The sequence below is a fragment of the Bubalus kerabau genome, chromosome 17 (assembly GCF_029407905.1).
Source record: "Bubalus kerabau isolate K-KA32 ecotype Philippines breed swamp buffalo chromosome 17, PCC_UOA_SB_1v2, whole genome shotgun sequence".
Taxonomy (NCBI): Eukaryota; Metazoa; Chordata; class Mammalia; order Artiodactyla; family Bovidae; genus Bubalus; species Bubalus kerabau.
Window position 1 is genome coordinate 24,863,479 of NC_073640.1, and position 17,872 is coordinate 24,881,350.

Below are 17,872 nucleotides of genomic sequence, written 5' to 3' on the forward strand. Positions count from 1 at the left end.
ATTTATTAATTACAAAAGGAAAACTAGTAAGTTTGCAGTCAAAGAACTTAATAGAGAAGATTAGTGTCATGAGTCGGAGAAGGCAATGGCACCCCACTCCAGTACTCTTGCCTGGAAAATCCCATGGACGGAGGAACCTGGTGGGCTGCAGTCCATGGGGTCGCTAAGAGTCGGACACGACTGAGCGACTTCACTTTTACTTTTCACTTTCCTGCATTGGAGAAGGAAATGGCAATCCACTCCAGTGTTCATGCCTGGAGAATCCCAGGGACGGGGCAGCCTGGTGGGCTGCCGTCCATGGGGTCTCACAGAGTCGGACACCACTGAAGCGACTTCGCAGCAGTGTCATGAGTAATGACATACTAACATTCTATAACCCGTTAAATTCAATGCCCTGTGTACATAACTTACTGTGGGATAGCAGAACCTGCCTGGTCTGCTTCCCCCCCATCCTTTACCCTTTTCTGCTCTAGGACTTGAACAGAGAATACCTTTTCAAGGTCCATTGCTTTTCGTCACTTATAATGCCATCTCTTTCTTGGATGCCTAGCAAACTACTTCTCATTCTTGAAAATCTCTTTCAAGAATCACTACTTTGTAAATCATTCTGCCTTTTTTGTACCCATCTTGTATCATAACGTATTGTATCCTGAAAAGCATTCGTTTACACATTAGTCTGATCCTCAAGACTATCAGTTTCTCCTGAGCAGAAAGCTGTCTTAGTCACAGCTATGCCTGCAGCCCATAACATAGTGCCTAACTTAGAGAAATTGCTCAATAAAGGTAAGTTTGTCAGCTTAAGTTGTTTTGAATGAATTAAAGTGCATTGAACGTAGTGAGGTTCATATACTTACTACCTTGCTTGTTGTATATTCAGTTCACTTCAGTCACTCAGTCCGACTCTTTGCGACCCCATGGACTGCAGCACGCGTATTAGTATGAGTCTTTTGGAACGCACTGAAACATGATTCCAGATCCATTAAAAAAAAGTATACCCTTTGACTGATATTTGTATTTCTGGATATTTCACTTCTTTGGACTTATCTATAGGATAAAGTATGAAGATTTACTTTAGCATTGTATATTTTAAAAATTGAAGACAATCTAAATTAAATTATGAATTAGGTAAAGAAAATGATTATGATACATAAATTCAGTTTAAAATATAGTTTATGGTTGTTGTAGAAGCACAATATAATAATTTTCAGATTAATAATAAAGTAATATACCAAATTCTTTTTATCCTATGATTGTAATATGAATTTATGACAAATGGTAATAAGGATTTTAAAGAAATACTAAAAATTTTAAGTTGATTTGGTAGGTCAATGGAATCGTTAGTATTTTCTTTCTTCTGGCTTTATGTAATTATTTTGTTGTTTGTACAGCTTGAAAGGTAAAAATGTAAAATATTGTTAGAAGCAAAATAGTAAAAGGACCTTCAAGTAATAGCTGTTAAATTTTACAGAACAGCTTGGTTATTGACACTCCAAGAATTAGGAAGCAAACAAGACCCTTCAGTGCCACAAAAGATGAGTTAGCTGAATTATCTGAACCCGAAAGTGAAGGAGATGAAAAGCCCAAACTTCGGAGACCCTGTGAGCGTTCGAATGGCTATGGAAGAACTGAATGCTTTAGAGTAGAGAAAAATCTGCTAGTTTATGGGTAAAATATTATTTTTAATGTTTACTGTTAATCTGGTATATAAATTATAAGAAAATATGCTATAGTCCTAGTATACTTTTTGTCTTGTTAGAATCAATAAAATTATTTTTAAAGTATCATGCATTTATATATTTAACATATTTAATAGAATGATGAGTACCTTAAATTTTAAAATTATAAATGTATTGCTAATGTCAAACTCCTTATTGTTCTCAGATTTCCATATTCAGTAACAAAATGGATAATTTTGTTATCCATTATTGAATAAAATATACTAGAAATTACCATGATTCTGCATTTTATTCAATGGGGACAAAAAAACTATTAGGTAAATCCTGTTAATGACAAGATGTGTTTTTTGCAGTTTTCAGGCCTTTTATCCATGAGTTATGTTTTTCTCTAGGATTTCATCCAATATTAATGTAAATATACCTTTTTTTAAACAGATGGGGCCGATGGAGAGAGATTCTGTCTCATGGTCGTTTTAAAAGGCAGCTAAACGAGCACGATGTAGAAATAATTTGCCGAGCCCTCTTAGCATATTGCCTTGTTCACTACCGAGGAGATGAGAAAATTAAAGGCTTCATATGGGATCTCATTACTCCAACTGAAGACGGGCAGACACGAGAGCTACAGAATCATCTAGGTAGGAGCATACTTTATTTCCTTTTTAAATTCAGCTCTGGTTGTATAACTAGCACTTAACATAGTACCCTATTAAATACTGAAGTATTTCAGATAATGGTAAAGAACTCTTAATCTTCCCTCTCAGTGCAAGTTCCAAGTTGGAAAAGACTAGTCTGAGTTTTATATATTGTTATCAAACATGTATTAGTTTACAAGTTGTTGACCCAATAGTATTTCTTAGAGGTTGTCCATCTGTATTCATGTAGATCTATTTTATCTTTTAAACTCCTGCTTAGTAGTCCATAGTATGGGTATTTCTTAATTCATATAGCATCTCCTTTAATGATGGACATTTAAGACACTCCCAGTTTTAGACAATTGAAAAACAGGTATCATTGAAGATCCCTGAACATTGCTAGTTGTGCACAGGAACAAATCTTTCACTAAAGTAAATATCAAGAAATGGAATTGTTGAATTACAGGATACATACATCCTTAGCATCTAAAATGTGGTCTGTGAGCCTTTCCCGGGAGCTTTTTAGAAATGCAGAATCTTAGACCACAGACTTCACTGCATCAGAATCTACATTTTAACAAGGTCCTCAGCAGTTAGTATGTATATTAAAATCTGGCAAACAGTGATATCCATTTAAATTTTTTTTAATATTTTAATTTGCCATCAAATGTGGCTATGCCAACTTACAGTCTTATCGAAGGGCTGGAAATTTTTCTTTGTAATCTTTGTAACCTTGCTAACAGAACATTCTTTTTTGCATAAAATAACTGAATTTTCTATAAAGATAAAAAAGATGACTATGCCCTTAAATTTGTGTTACAGTTTTGTTCCCTTTAATCAACAAATACCTGTCAAAGCACCTGTCATGTGCTTCTTTGCAAAGTACTGGGAAAATGAGAAGGAACAACACAGACAAGATCCCTGAGCTCATGAACCTTACATTCTGGTCAGGCAGAGTTAAGACTATATGGACCTTTGTGAGCAAAGTGATATCTCTGCTTTCTAATGTGCTATCTCGGTTTGCCATAGCTTTTCTTCCAAGGAGCAAGTGTCTTTTGATTTTTGTGGCTGCAATTACCATTCTCAGTGATTTTGGAGCCCAATAAAATGAAACTACCTAAATACTTTTAGATTATGATGAATACTGTGAAGGAAATAAACCATAAACTGAGATCGAGAACAGAAAGCATGTGGTTTAGATTTGGGGTGGTCATTAGGGTTCTATCCCAATAGGAGGGAATGAAATTATTAATGTGAAGAGCTGATTTCTGGTAAAGATGGAAGATTGTGTATTACACAAATACAATTTCATTCTTCCTTAAAACCCAACTTAAATGTCAATAAAGAGGAAAAAATTCAGGGCATTAAGCTTGATGAAGTATACGGGTAAAAATTTTAGTTTCTTAAATAGTAGAAGGGAAGGAAATGGAGAGGGTATCTATAAATCAGTAGTTCACAACCAGACATGATTTTGTGCCCGAGTCTTGCTCTCATTCTGGGTTATTACAACTTTGAGGATGTTAATGGCATCTAATGGGTAGAGGCCATGAGTGCACAGGCAGCACCCACAGTAAGAAACTGTGCAGCTCAAAATAACAGTAGTGCCAAGATTGAAAAGCCTGCTATAATCTGAAAGAGATTTAAATGTCCTCAGCCAGTTATAATGTATGAGCCTTATTTGGATCCTGATTGAAAGCAGCAGCCCAGGGGAAATTTTTCTGTTATTTTTATTAGATAATTATAAATTTGAATACTAAATATTAAGTATTACTGCATTTCTTGGGGCTGACATGTTGTAGGGTATTGTAATTATTTTTTTTAAGGAAGTCTTTTACATATATTAAAAGATACGCAGACATTTATTAGAGGTGATTATTGTCTTCAGTTAATTTCAAAATAGTATTGGAGGTTTAGGAGCAAACATAATATAGATGAAATAAAATTGGCCGTGAATTGATAATGAAGTTGGAAGATAGGACCCAATGCTCTATCGTATTAGTCCATCTATTTTTGTGTATGCCTAATTCTATAATTTAAAAATAAATAAGAATAAACCTTTAAAAGTAGACAGGGTGGGAAACAAATTTTTGAATCTTGGAGTGTTAGATAAGTGGTAACTAACTTAACCAACCAGAGAGAACTAAATCTTAGGTCAACATTAGGAAAAGGCAACAACCAGCTGATTTTGCTTAATAGATTAGCCAAAAGCTTCAGGAGTTTGTGACATCCATGACCTCTGAAAGTGGGTATAAAAGACAGGGGCTAAAAAAAAAAAAAAAAAAAGACAGGGGCTTTGATTAAATGTTGTCTAAAAGGGAGATCAGACTCATAAATACCCTCTTCAGCTCCATGTAGCCATGATATGAAGACTGACTGTTTATTCTCTAGAGAAAATAAAATAAGGTGTGCATTTCCCTGGGATTTGCAACATGGACTTAACAAATGGCTGTTAAATTAATATGTATAATGGACAGCGTCATACTCAAGGAAGAAAACTAAGAAATTTTCCTTGGTTAATCTGACCAGAGCAAAACCTAAAGATAATGACAGGACAAAGCCAGCCAGATTACCCTTCAAAGAGTCCACAGTCATCTCCATTCATTCAGACGGCCGGTCAGTTTTCCTTTCATTCTTAAATGTGAACAAGTAACCAAGAGTATCAGACATCTGAGGAAAGTCTCCAACATGAATGAGAGACTTAAAACAAATTTCTAAAATGTGATTGTAGGAAACAGGCTATAAAAAGAAAAGTTTTTAAATATTAATATTTGAAAAGATACTTCAAGTATACCATGATTTTGAAAGAAGAGTAAACACACTCTTGGAAAACAGATCTTTTAGCCACAACTTACACTTTTGTAACTAAGGCAGCAAAAAGTAAAGCACAGGGAAAGGTTTGATCTTTTGGTTTTTACATTTAGAAAAAAAATGTTTTGGAACATAGAGGTAATCAGAATGATTAATTAGAGATATTAAATTGGGTGTTTGGCATAAATTGTGTTAATATGTGTGGAGTCATTGTATTCTTGTCTTGTAATTGAGTTAATATTGATACCATTAACATTTCAAAGATCTCTGTATAGCCTCCACAGACCTCTGAAAGCCTCCAGAAGTTACTTGCATTGTAAAAATGTTTCAAACTGAATATCTTTATACAAATTATCCCTGATTTCACCTGTCCTCATTTCAACAGGCCTATCAGCCCCGGTACCGAGAGGTAGAAAAGGGAAGAAAGTAAAGACTCAAACAAGCTCATTTGATATACAAAAAGCAGAATGGCTTCGAAAATACAATCCTGAGCAACTACTTCAAGATGAAGGCTACAAAAAACATATAAAACACCACTGTAATAAGTAGGTAGTAGGGTATTTTTAATACAACTCATTAAGAGTTTACTTTTCTGAATTTTAACAATCTTAAAGCATGCTGATTTGAAATACAGAGACAGTGTGGTCTAGGACCAGTCCTAATCTTAATCTTACAGGGTGTCCTTCAGCAAATCATGGTACCTCTTGTGTCACTTTTCATCAACAGAGAGAGAAATAAAACTGACCTCCAAGTGATCTTGTTGTATCTTACTTGGCTCTTAAATAGTGATGATTGTGACGATTTTGGAGAAACCTATTTTATATATATATATATATATATATATAGTAGTAATGGGGTTAATTTAATCAGAAGTAATTATTGTTATTTCATTATAAAAATTCTGTATACAAATTCTTTTTTAATTTTAACCCCATGGATGAATTTTCTTTAATGATGATTAATGTCTTTTGATTTTTTCCCCTCATTTTTAGAGTTTTGCTTCGTGTCAGGATGCTGTATTATCTAAAGCAAGAAGTCATTGGAAATGAGTGTCAGAAAGTTTTTGATGGAGTTGATGCAAGGTAAATAACATGTTTATATTTAGTTTTTAGCAACATGATGAGGCAAAAGTTAAATGACTAGGAAATTGTATATTAAGTGGCTCTTTATTCAGTGAAATTCATGGAAAGGAAAATCTACCAAATTTAGAGTAATCCTTGTCAATTTGTTGCCTTTCATCAGTAATCTCATTGTTGGCTCTGTCACTGAAAATTACAAGAAGAGTGAAAATAGCAGTAGTAGTAGCTTGCTACTACCATGTGAAGTGAAAGTCGCTCAGTTGTGTCCAACTCTCTGCAACCCCATGAACTATACAGTCCATGGAAGTCTCCAGGCCAGAATACTGGAGTGCATAACCTTTCCCTTCTCCAGGAGATCTTCCCAACCCCGGGATCAAACCCAGGTCTCCCACATTGCAAGTGGATTCTTTACTGGCTGAGACACCAGGGAAGCCCTCCTTTCTGGTCGTGGTGGTTAAACAGCTTATTTGTGTTTAATCCCATTTGAGATTAATGATCATAAGTTTGAAGTGAGTCATTTGACAGGGCTCATGCGATTTTCTCCAGCAATGTTCAACTGCTTAGTTATAGGCAAAAAGGTAGGTGGCTTTTTAGGTTTAACATGAATTGGGGTTGTGTCATGTGTGTAGAACAGAGGGAAAAGCCGGCAAAGAATTTTAGTGAGTACAGTGCTGGACTCAGTTCAGTTCAGTTCAGTTCAGGCGCTCGGTTGTGTCCGACTCTTTGCGACCCCATGAATCACAGCACGTCAGGCCTCCCTGTCCATCACCAACTCCCAGAGTTCACCCAGACTCACGTCCATCGAGTCAGTGATGCCAACCAGCCATCTCATCCTCTGTTGTCCCCTTCTCCTCCTGCCCCCAATCCCTCCCAGCATCAGAGTCTTTTCCAATGAGTCAACTCTTTGCATGAGGTGGCCAAAGTACTGGAGAGAATGCTTATTTATAATGAGGAAAGTGGGGAAGAGAGTGATGATGGATACTAAATGGTAGATGGGGGACACCATGATGAAGCTAGAGAATTATAGTGAAAAATACCCAAGTTAATTGAGTTGGAAGGAACTGACAGTTGGAATTCAGATTGAAGAGATAATGCTGCTATTGGTGATGGTAAGATTAAGTATATGACCATGTGCATGTGTGGCTGTGGTAGAGAGGAAAAAAAGATGATGTAAAGATCAAGGAACTGAGAGACCAAGTATTGGATGGATCACGTGAGGATGCACAAGTCTCTCATTGTAGTAAGAGGGAGGAAACTTAAGTTTTAGGGCTCCTACTACCATATCTAAGCCCTAAAACTGTAATTCTCTAGCTTCATCATGGTGTTGGTGTCCCCATGTTATCACTTACTATTCATCATCACTTTCATCCCCCACTTTCCTCATTATAAATAAGCATTCTGTAGTCCAGCACTGTACTCACTAAAATTCTTTGCCTGCTTTTCCCTCTGTTCTACATACGTGACACAACCCCAATTCATGTTAAACCTAAAAATCCATTTACCTTTTTGCCTATATCTGAGCAGTTGAACATTGCTGGAGAAAATCATACAAACTCTGCCAAATGACTCACTTCAAATTTATGATCATTAATCTCAAATGTGATTAAACATAAATAAGCTGTTTAACCAACATGACCAGAAAGTTCATTTACTGGTTCTTCAAGAGGACCATTCCATATCTCTCTCCTCAAACCATCTTCCTATCCTACTAGCATCCCCTCCAGTAATGACTTCAGTATATATTTCTTGAAGAAAATAGAAACAGACAAGAGCCACCTTCAGTTCTACTTGTCGTATGTGTCCCCCTATTTATTCCTTCTCTCGGGATGCCCTTGAAATCGTCCTCCTCATCCTCCTAAGAGCAGCCCTTATGCTTGGAACTCATCTCTTACCTTTTAAAGATTTTACACCTTTGTTTCCTGAATCATCATTTCCCCCACTCTTTACTGAATCATTCTCTTGGCATATAAGCATTCCTTAATATCATTCACTTTAAAAAGAACAAAAAACCTACTCTAATATACCTACATCCTTCTAATCCATTTCTCTGCTGTCCTTCACAAAAATAGAGAGCTGTGTGGGTTGATAATCTTATACCTCTTTGCATTTTCTCTTCTGCCTATTCCAGTTAATCCTATATCTCTACTCTGACTGAAATGATTTTTAAGGCCATTAATAACCTACAGTGTGAAGTTTAGATGTCTCTGAACTTACTCTCTTTCTCCCTTCTTGAAATTATGTCTTCAGGAGACATCCATGCTACTACACCCACCTGGTTGTGCTTTTTTCCTCGTTGGTCTTATTTTCCTTTGCTAGCTCTTATTCTTCTAATAGAGGCTTCCCAGGTGGCTCAGCTTTTAAGCATCCATCGGCTATTGCAGGAGATGCCGGTGCGATCCCTGGGTTAGGACGATCCTGTGGAGTATTCTTGCCTGAAAAATCCCATGGACAGAGGAGCCTGGCAGGCTACAGTTCACAGGGTCGCCAAGAGTTGGATATGGCTGAGAGACTAAACAACAGCAGTCCCTCTGATAGAGCTCTAGATGTTGGATTGGTCAAGAGCTGTGTCCTCAGCTTGCTTTCTTGTCTGTTCTTTCTCCTTAGGTGAACCTATGCAGCCTCATCATATCAAATATAATCTATACATAGATGACTGTCATATTTACATATTCATCCCAGACCTTTCCCCTCAGCTCCCAAGTCTAAAGCAGCTGCCTCAAACATTTCCACTTGAAATATCTGATTAACATCTCAGTCTTCCCCTGCATCTTCCAAATCTTCTGTCTCCTTTTTTTCCCTCCCCACCTTCCCACATTCGGGCCTTCTGCATCCTAGTAAATCTATCACCCAGTTGCTCTGGTATTATTCTTGATTATTCTCTTCTCCTCAAATCCTACAGGAAGGCTTGTTAGTTTGACAAAGTATATGCAAGTCTGAGCACTTTTTCACTCTTGCCTCTGCTGACTCCCTAGTCCAAGCCTCCATTATCTCATGTTTAGACTTTTGCAATGGCTTCCTTATTGCGTCTCTTTGCCTCTTCTTTTTCAAGACTAGTTGGATTTTTTTGTTGTTGTTTTGGCACAGCCCCACGATTTGCGGGATCTTAGTTCCCCGACCAGGGATTGAACCCAGGCCCCCTGCAGTGGAAGCACAGAGTTCTAACCACTACTGGACTGCCAGGGAATTCCCATTTTTGCATCTTTTGCCTCTCTACAGTTGGACCTTGATACAGAAGCCAGAGTGATCTTTGTAGAGCAAAAATCAGGCCAAGGCACTCCTCTTCTTAGAACCTTCTCATTTCTCTTAGAATAAAGACCTATCCTATAGTGCCCTACATAAGTCTGGGCCTTCTTCCTCCACTCTGTCCTTCATCCACAATGTTCCTCCAGCATGTTAGGCTCATTCTGTGCTGTTTCCCCAGTGCAATACTCTTTCCCCTCATTTTCCACAAAAGTACCTGCTCCCATCATGCAGGTCTCAGGTTAGGTTTCACCTCTGCAGATAGGCCTTCCCTGCCCACTGTAGCTAGAGCAGCCCACCGGTCACTGACTATGACTTAACCTTATTTTATCTCATTCATGATGCCTACTAGTATTAAAAATTGTATTTATTTTTAAATTGTATTTCTCCTGTCAGTACAATTTAAGCTGACTGTAGGTGACATCTGCTGTCTGTCTTATTGATGATCATATTCCTAGCCCCAGAACCTGGGAAATAGTAACAGTCAGTAAATATAATTTGTTGTTGACTGATCGGCTTCTCTTTTTCTTTGATCTGATTGAATTCAACCCCCCTGTGATTTCCTAGGAACTGTGATCTTTGAATTATCCTCTTTCATTATTCTCTCCTTCACTGGTTTCTCATTTGGGTTTTATTTGGATTTTAACGTATTCATCTCTCTCAACGTACTCCCTCATTGCCTCCAGGCCTTTGCGTTCTTGAGGCAACATTCTCTTTCCCATTTTCCTCCCTTCTCCCTCTCTTACTACTCAGGTGACCTCAAATCAGCCTCCCTGTCTTCTCAACTGGGTGCCTTGTCACAGCACTCATCACAGGTCTTGAAGAGGTTTTGCAGATACTTCTTCAAAAGGGAAGGCATCTGTCTATCTTATTATTGCCATTGTTAGCATGTAGTGAATACTGTTTAAATCTATTTTGAATGGATGATCTGGCCAGGGGAAGTCAGAGGCTTTATGCAAGAGATTGCAGAAATTAACAACAGGAGTATATGCACCTTATTGTATTCCTTTCCCCAGCAGTTAACGAACACTTAACATGCATATGGCACATTTAAACGATGAGGTATATACTGAGTGCCCTTTACTAGTCTCTCCGTCGTGTCCAACTCTGTGACCCCACGGACTGTAGCCCACCAGGCTTCTCTGCCCATGGAATTCTCCAGGTGAGAATACTGGAGTGGATTGCCATTCCCTTCTTCAGAGGAACTTCCCACCCTAGAACCCTGGTCTCCTGCATCGCAGGCAGATTCTTTACCAAGTGAGCTATCAGGGAAGCCTCCTTTACTCTAAAAGAAGGGAAAAAAACCTTCCACCTCAGATGTCACAGTGTTTTGAGCTTAGAGTGCCACCTGCTGGTTTGTATAGGGAAATACAGTATCTGACCCACTTGATAATTCCCCTTTGGGTATCCTGTCTCCAGTGTTCTTTCCTCTTTTTCCTTTATCATTCTGTGCTTCTGCTTTGATTAATCCTGACCAGGAATGCAATCAAAACTAAATATCTTCTTTAACTATATTTTTCCTCATCTGTTTTTCAGCTTTTGCCATATCACAGGAAAACCTCTCTTCCTCTTTCTGCACTAAATTAAAAAATGTTGTGATTGTGACACTTCAGGTTTTAAGCAAAATGAGATATAATGAGATGTGCATTTTAGAATGCGGAAAAAATGTCTTTCCGTCTCCTGGCAAAACACGAAAAATAAAAAGTGATTTCCTTATGTTTTATTTACTTATAACACTTTTAACTCTTTTTCATTGTCAGTGTCTTTTTCTTTCCACTATATTAGTGCTTAAATATTAGGTTCTTGTGAACCAGACCAGAAACATTGATCACTTATTTTATATCTGTATGAAAGTTTATTTTGAGTTCCCAAAGATAACCAACTTGTAGATGAATTTTTGTCACACAACTTAGGAAACTCTTCATATCTTACATCCATAGTCCTTTGTTAATTTATAAAATTTATGATGCTAAGATGAAGAGATGAAATGTAACTAAATTTGTGTTATTTTTTTATATGTTGTGTCTTTAAATCATATGTGTGATTCTTTGAAAACTGATAATTCATTAATTTCATAGAGAAATTCTCAAGTAGAATTTTGATTCCCTGGGGTATTATGCTGTGCTTAATCACTCAGTCGTGTCCGACTCTTTGCAACCCACTGGAGTATAGCCTACTAGGCTCTTCTGTTCGTGGGGATTCTCCAGGCAAAAATACTGGAGTGGGTTGCCATGCCCTCCTCCAGGGAATCTTCCTGGCCCATGGATCGAACTCAGGTCTCCTGCATTGCAGGTGGATTCTTCACCCTTTGAGCTACCAGGGAAGCCCAAGAATACTGGAGTGGGTAGCCTATCCCTTCTCCAGGAGACCTTCCCAACCCAGGAATCAAACTGGGGTCTCCTGCATTGCAGGAGGATTCTTGCCAGCTGAGCTACTAGGCAAGCCCTATTCAATCTCTGCCCCTTTGGCTGTTGAATACAATATAAGAATGACATATATTTGTATAAAAATTAGTGATATTTGCTAATCCTTGTCAGACATTATTAACTCTATGCTAGGCTGAAGGAGACAGTGGCTTGAATCTCTGGTAAAGAAGTGAACATTTCAGTCCTTTTATGCATGGCATCTTTCCCTTTTTAGAGGTATATATTACTTTAGAAGTGTGTTACTTGCAGAATATTTCTGGGAAAATAATAATTTCAAGTGATAAAGGAAAAGAAAGTTATATTTATAAAATTATAAGTGCTGTAGTTGTTTTATATTAATGCAAACCACCAAATTACCAGAGCATCATGGATTTATCATTGTGTTTTTAGTAACTTATCATATTATCATTTTGTGGCATGGTATTATAAACAGCATAAAAACAGCACTTTGAGTGTTTTCATCAAATTATTAATCAAAAACTTGCATTTTCCTCTACTTATAAGCAGTGCTTCATTTTTCAGTGTGACTTCCTAGCAATTGTTGCTGTTGCTGTTCAGTCACTCAGTCATGTCCAACTCTTTGCAGCCCCATGGACTGCAGCATGCCAGGCTTCCCTGTCCTTCACCATCTCCCAGAGCTTGCTCAAACTCGTGTCCATTGAGTCGGTGATGCCATCCAACCCTCTTGTCCTCTGTTGTCCCCTTCTCCTCCTGCCTTCAATCTTTCCCAACATCAGGGTCTTTTCTAATGAGTGGGCTCTTCGCATCAGGGGGCCAAAATATTGGAGCTTCAGCATCAGTCCTTCCAATGAATATTCAGGATTGATTTCCTATTCCTAGCAATAGCAGTCTAAAAGAGAAATAACTTGTTTTACAATGTAGAGCAATTGATTTGCTTTTTTAGGGGCTCAGTCTCCTCATATACAAAATAAAATGTTTGAACCAGATGATTTTGATCACATTGTTTGCTGACATAATCAGATAGAACCTTTTGTCTGTATCTGAAGAAAATCAGTGGAAAGACTATTATTCCTTAAGGATAAAGTAGACCTGTTGAAACTTACTTCTTCTGTTGTGCTTAAAAGTATTAATTCATTTATGATATCTTTGTAGTTATTGTGCAATTTTATAATTTTAATTGGTGATAATTGTGGGAAATAATAAAATAAAGTTATATCTGCTTTTTGTTAAAAACCACAATGCTTTTTAGAAGCTGTGTAAAATTTTGCCTCCTCTTAGACTTGTTTATAGTAACTCATAAAGTCATATCATGCTTTTTTTTAAGTGACATTGATGTTTGGGTCCCAGAACCAGACCACTCAGAAGTTCCAGCTGAGTGGTGGGATTTTGATGCTGATAAGTCACTCCTTATTGGAGTTTTTAAACATGGTAAGTGAGAAGTAAGATAGGTAGAGTCTTCATCTCTGTATACTGTTAAATCAGCTATGTCTTAATTTATTGATTTCCACTTACAGCCTTATTTCAGTAACACCCATTGAACACACTGTATAAAGCATGTACTCTCAAACTGTCCATCGGTCACTACATTTTCTTATGAGTGAGTGGCATATATAAACTGCTTCTCCCGGACATGTCTCATGTAACATTCCCTCTCAGCAAGAGTTTTTATGTGAGATTTGTTGCATGTGATCAGTTTTTCCTCTTTTTCAGTGTAACTGATAAATTTAATCTAGATTCCTAAATATACTTATTGTCAGACCATGTAATGTTTGTGATAATTTCTAGAAAACGTTTAACCTGTATCATTTTAATATATGGTCCCTTTAGTCCAGGAACATCACCCATCATAAATACGAGAAATACTTACATGTTTTTCTTCTTTTTATCCTTTTTACCTCCAAAATTGGTGGTCCCTCTAGGTTATGAAAAATATAACACTATCCGAGCAGACCCGGCATTGTGCTTCTTGGAACGAGTGGGAAAACCTGATGAGAAAGCAGTTGCTGCGGAACAGAGGGCAAATGATTATATGGATGGGTATGTGCATTTCAGAAGCATGAGGTCTCCGTATATCTCTGTCAACATCAGCATGTTCTATGTCAGTGATGTTTCTCTTTAAATAAAGTAGTAGTAAGAGATTTTGGAGTTTACAATCCAAATGAGCTAATGATAGTCTAATAAATCAGCACTTGTCAAACAGAGTGTGAATGAAGAAAGAGACTGGACCTTCCGCACACCCATTCATTTGATGAGTTCTTCACTTGTCCATTCTTAGTAGTCACAGCATTTAAGACCATAAAATTTTGAAGGTGTAAGAGGGAAGAAAAAGGCTAAGCATACACAATTGAAGAGAAATATGGTGTTCATTATACCTGTTTCTTTTCTCACCGAAAGCGAAAAGTAAGAGACTATGTAAAGATTAATATCACATTTATAAGTGAACTTGGGGGTAAATTAGAACTAGCTTTCTTCTGACTTGCCGTGTAATTGCCTTCATGCTAATAGACTTGAGCTCCTCTGGCTAAAGAACAGAGACTTCAGTCTGACCTTTAAAACATATTAAAAAGTCTTTCCAACAGTACCCCATTTGTTTGTCCAGCCAAGGGAAATTTGAAGTTCGGGAACAATAATTATGGCATTTGTTGGTATTTAACAGGGATGTGGAAGATCCAGAATACAAACCTGCCCCAGCTATCTTTAAAGATGATATAGAGGTATGCTTTGGATCATGTTTTTAAGTCATCAATTCTAGTTATCCATGTTTTCTTTTGCTTGCTTTTTTTGTGTGTGTTTTTACTTCATATGTTTTTATTATGCATCATTTCTCATAAGTTAGTGACCAGCTTAGGTTGCCAGACATCACAAATAAGCATTTAGAATTTGCTTGATCTCCCCTTCTAGACAAGCTGGAGACTGGTTTGGACATATGGATGAAATGGAACTTGCCAACATGCTACACTGCTAGGAACCAAAGAAACACAGTGTTCAGGGGCAAAATCCCAAAGCAGAGTGAAAACTAGATACTAAGGTACACAGCAACAGGTAGAAACTGTGCCTCCATAAAACAGTTTGAAATAGAGGGTAGAGCCTAGAGGAATTTTGAGCTGCTAAAGCACAGTTCTAAGTGTTCTATTTATAGAAAGTCAAAAAGAAGAAAAAGAGTTGTTGAAAGTACAGAAAATAATGTTGGATTGAAGAAATGATATTAAAAGAGGAGAGGAATTTCTCTAGTATTTCTAAGAACATAGTAAAGACTAAACAATGCTATGGCTGTCAGGTAGGATTTGCTGGCCTTGGTTGCCAAGGGAATGGGACATTGGTGTGGTGCCTACATGAGGTTTAGGCCAGTGTGTACCAGGGAGAATGATATCCAGTAAAATCAGAACCCTTAAATAGTACTTTCTGCCAAATTGTGCATAAAAACGTAGAAATTTATCTCAGCATGGGCTTCAGGTAAGGAGAAAATTATCTCCCCTGAGAATTCGTAACCATAGGCCTACCTTTTCTTGAGTTTATGGTTTGATTTTTTTTTTTTTAATTTAATCTGCATGGTCCAGGAATTCTCAAGGCAAAAAATGTAATATAAAAAAAGATCCCAAGCTGGTAATACACTTGAGGTACCTGGTGAAAGAAAACAAACAAAGATAAATAATAGAAGAAACAACTTCAGTTGAGATTATATTTGCGTCCTGAAGATAAAAGCCTTCCATGAAATAAGGTCAAAATCCAAACTTAATCTATGAGGAACAATTTACCATGAGTTAATGTTAGCAAATACAACAAAGAACAAGATTAGACCTCTAAGAATTTCTAATAATAGATCTCCTGAAATAGAAAATAAATAAATTTTTTACTGATTAAAGACATTAAAGAAAACTAAGAACAGAACAAAAGAAAGCATATGATTTTAAAAGGGACATGTGAAGGAGAATTATATGTAACTTTAGAGGTGGAAAATATTGACCTTGAAATTTAAAACTCAACAAATAAGTTAAACCTTGTGCTGGAGAAGCAAATTAGACACAGTTCATGAGAGAAGAAATTATTTACAATATAGAAGAAATTATCCATAATGCAGCATGATGAATCAGTTTGAGCCAAAAAGAGAGAAACCACATAGTAATTTCAATAGGGAAAGCGTGATGTAAAGACTTACTGATTGTGATAGAGGAATTGGAATAATGAGAGATAGACTAGAAAGCAGTGTCGGGAACTCTAAAGAATGTAAGAATAGCCACTGCTCCTAAGGCTGAGGTACAGCACCCAGGGAAGGATCCTGTCCCCACGAGGGCTAAGGGTATGGCCTTAGTAAGCAGAGGACTGTTACCGAAAAGATTAGAAATAACAAGTATTGGATAGGATGCAGAGAAAAGTGAAACCTTATACATTGTTGGTGGAAATGTAAATTGGTGTGGGCACTATGGAAAACAGTATGGAGGTTCCTTAAAAATTGAAAATCGTCACGTGATCCAGCAGCCAAACTACGGGTACTTAGCCTTTAAAGAAAAACACAAATTTGAAAAGATACATGCACCCCTATCACATGTTGTTTCAAGTATTATTTATAATAACCAAGATGTGGTAACAGCCTAAGTGTCTCTTGATGGAAAAATGGGTAAAGAGATTGTGAGAGATATATATACGTAACACACATTTTCATATATATGTTTATGTATATATGTATACAATGGAATATTATTCAATCTTTAAAAAGACTGAAATCTTCTCATTTGCAACAACATGGATGGCTCTTGAGAACATTATGCTAAGTGAAATAAGTCAGAGAAAGACAAATACTGTGTGATCTCTTAATATGTGGAATCTAAAAAAGAACATATTTTTAAACTAAATTGATAGATAAAGAGAACAGATTGTGCTTGCCAGAGGCTGGGAGTTAGAGATGAGGTGGAAATGGGTGAACTGTTTTTGGTTTGGGTTTTTTTAGTTTAAATAAATTTTTAAAATTCTATTGCAAACAAAGTATTATAAAGACAATTGATTCTCTTATTGTATCTTGACCCAGTTTCCCTGTGACAGATTTCTGTTTTCTTTTGAAAGGATGATGTTTCCTCACCAGGAGATCTTGTTATAGCAGATGGAGGTAAATAACATTTCTTTCTTTCTTTAGTAGTATTGTAAATTAACATTTCCATGATACCATGAGATAGGTAAACTAGTACACTGTTATATGTTTCACATGTACATGAAATTTATTTACAGTTGCAATCATTATAAAACATAGTGGATTGAAAGTTTAACAATATTTTTAGTTTTTAGAGCTCTAATTAAAGCTTTTTTAAAAGATTTGTTTTTGTGTTTCACTTAATTGGATTAAAAGAAAAAATTAAGTAGGGAAATTTTGCTGCTTTTGTGAGCTTCATGACAGTATCTATTTAGTTTTTTGTGTGTGTTTGTTTTTTAGTTGTGTGTGTTTTTTTTTTTTTAATTGACATGAGTTTGTTTAAATGTAGATGGTCAGCTGATGGAGGGTGATAAAGTTTATTGGCCTACTCAGTCAGCTTTAACTACCCGTTTGAGGCGTCTCATTACTGCATATCAGCGTACTAATAAAAACAGACAAATCCAGCAGATACAACCTACTTTCCCTGTGCCTGCCAGTGTTATGCAGCCTCTTTATGAAGAAGCCACTCTTAACCCTAAAATGGCAGCCAAGATAGAAAGACAGCAGAGGTAAGACTAAGTTTTTAATATATAGTATCTAAATATACTATTCATTCTGAAGTCTGTTAGGCTATGATTATCTCACTTTGGTAAAACCATATCTAGGTAGAGAAGTTGGTCACAGCAAAATGCTTTATGCATACATACATGTGTACATAAGTATATGCACACACAAAGATGGTTAAACTAATACAGATTGCATTTTATAGTTACTAGGTCTTATTTTATGTGTAATTCATGTTTATGAACAGTGAGGTGTAAGGGAAATGAAGGTGAAAACTCAACAATTAAATCATAAATGAAATGTAGTTTTAAATTATATGAAATAAATTCCATTGTGTCTTATTTCACATGATGGCATTAATGAA

General features: G+C 36.7%; 1 protein-coding gene across 13 annotated transcripts in view; it reads left to right on the forward strand.

Moving 5' to 3' along the window:
* CHD9 (chromodomain helicase DNA binding protein 9) overlaps window positions 1–17,872 on the forward strand; it is a 229,178-nt gene that overhangs the window by 185,044 nt on the left and 26,262 nt on the right. For all 13 annotated transcript variants that reach the window (XM_055552539.1, XM_055552537.1, XM_055552544.1 and 10 more), the window contains 9 exons: window positions 1,469–1,665; window positions 2,112–2,311; window positions 5,502–5,661; window positions 6,109–6,198; window positions 13,147–13,250; window positions 13,742–13,859; window positions 14,479–14,536; window positions 16,881–16,923; window positions 17,294–17,513. In XM_055552539.1, coding sequence (XP_055408514.1) covers window positions 1,469–1,665; window positions 2,112–2,311; window positions 5,502–5,661; window positions 6,109–6,198; window positions 13,147–13,250; window positions 13,742–13,859; window positions 14,479–14,536; window positions 16,881–16,923; window positions 17,294–17,513 — 1,190 coding nt within the window. The remainder of the gene's footprint in view (window positions 1–1,468; window positions 1,666–2,111; window positions 2,312–5,501; window positions 5,662–6,108; window positions 6,199–13,146; window positions 13,251–13,741; window positions 13,860–14,478; window positions 14,537–16,880; window positions 16,924–17,293; window positions 17,514–17,872) is intronic.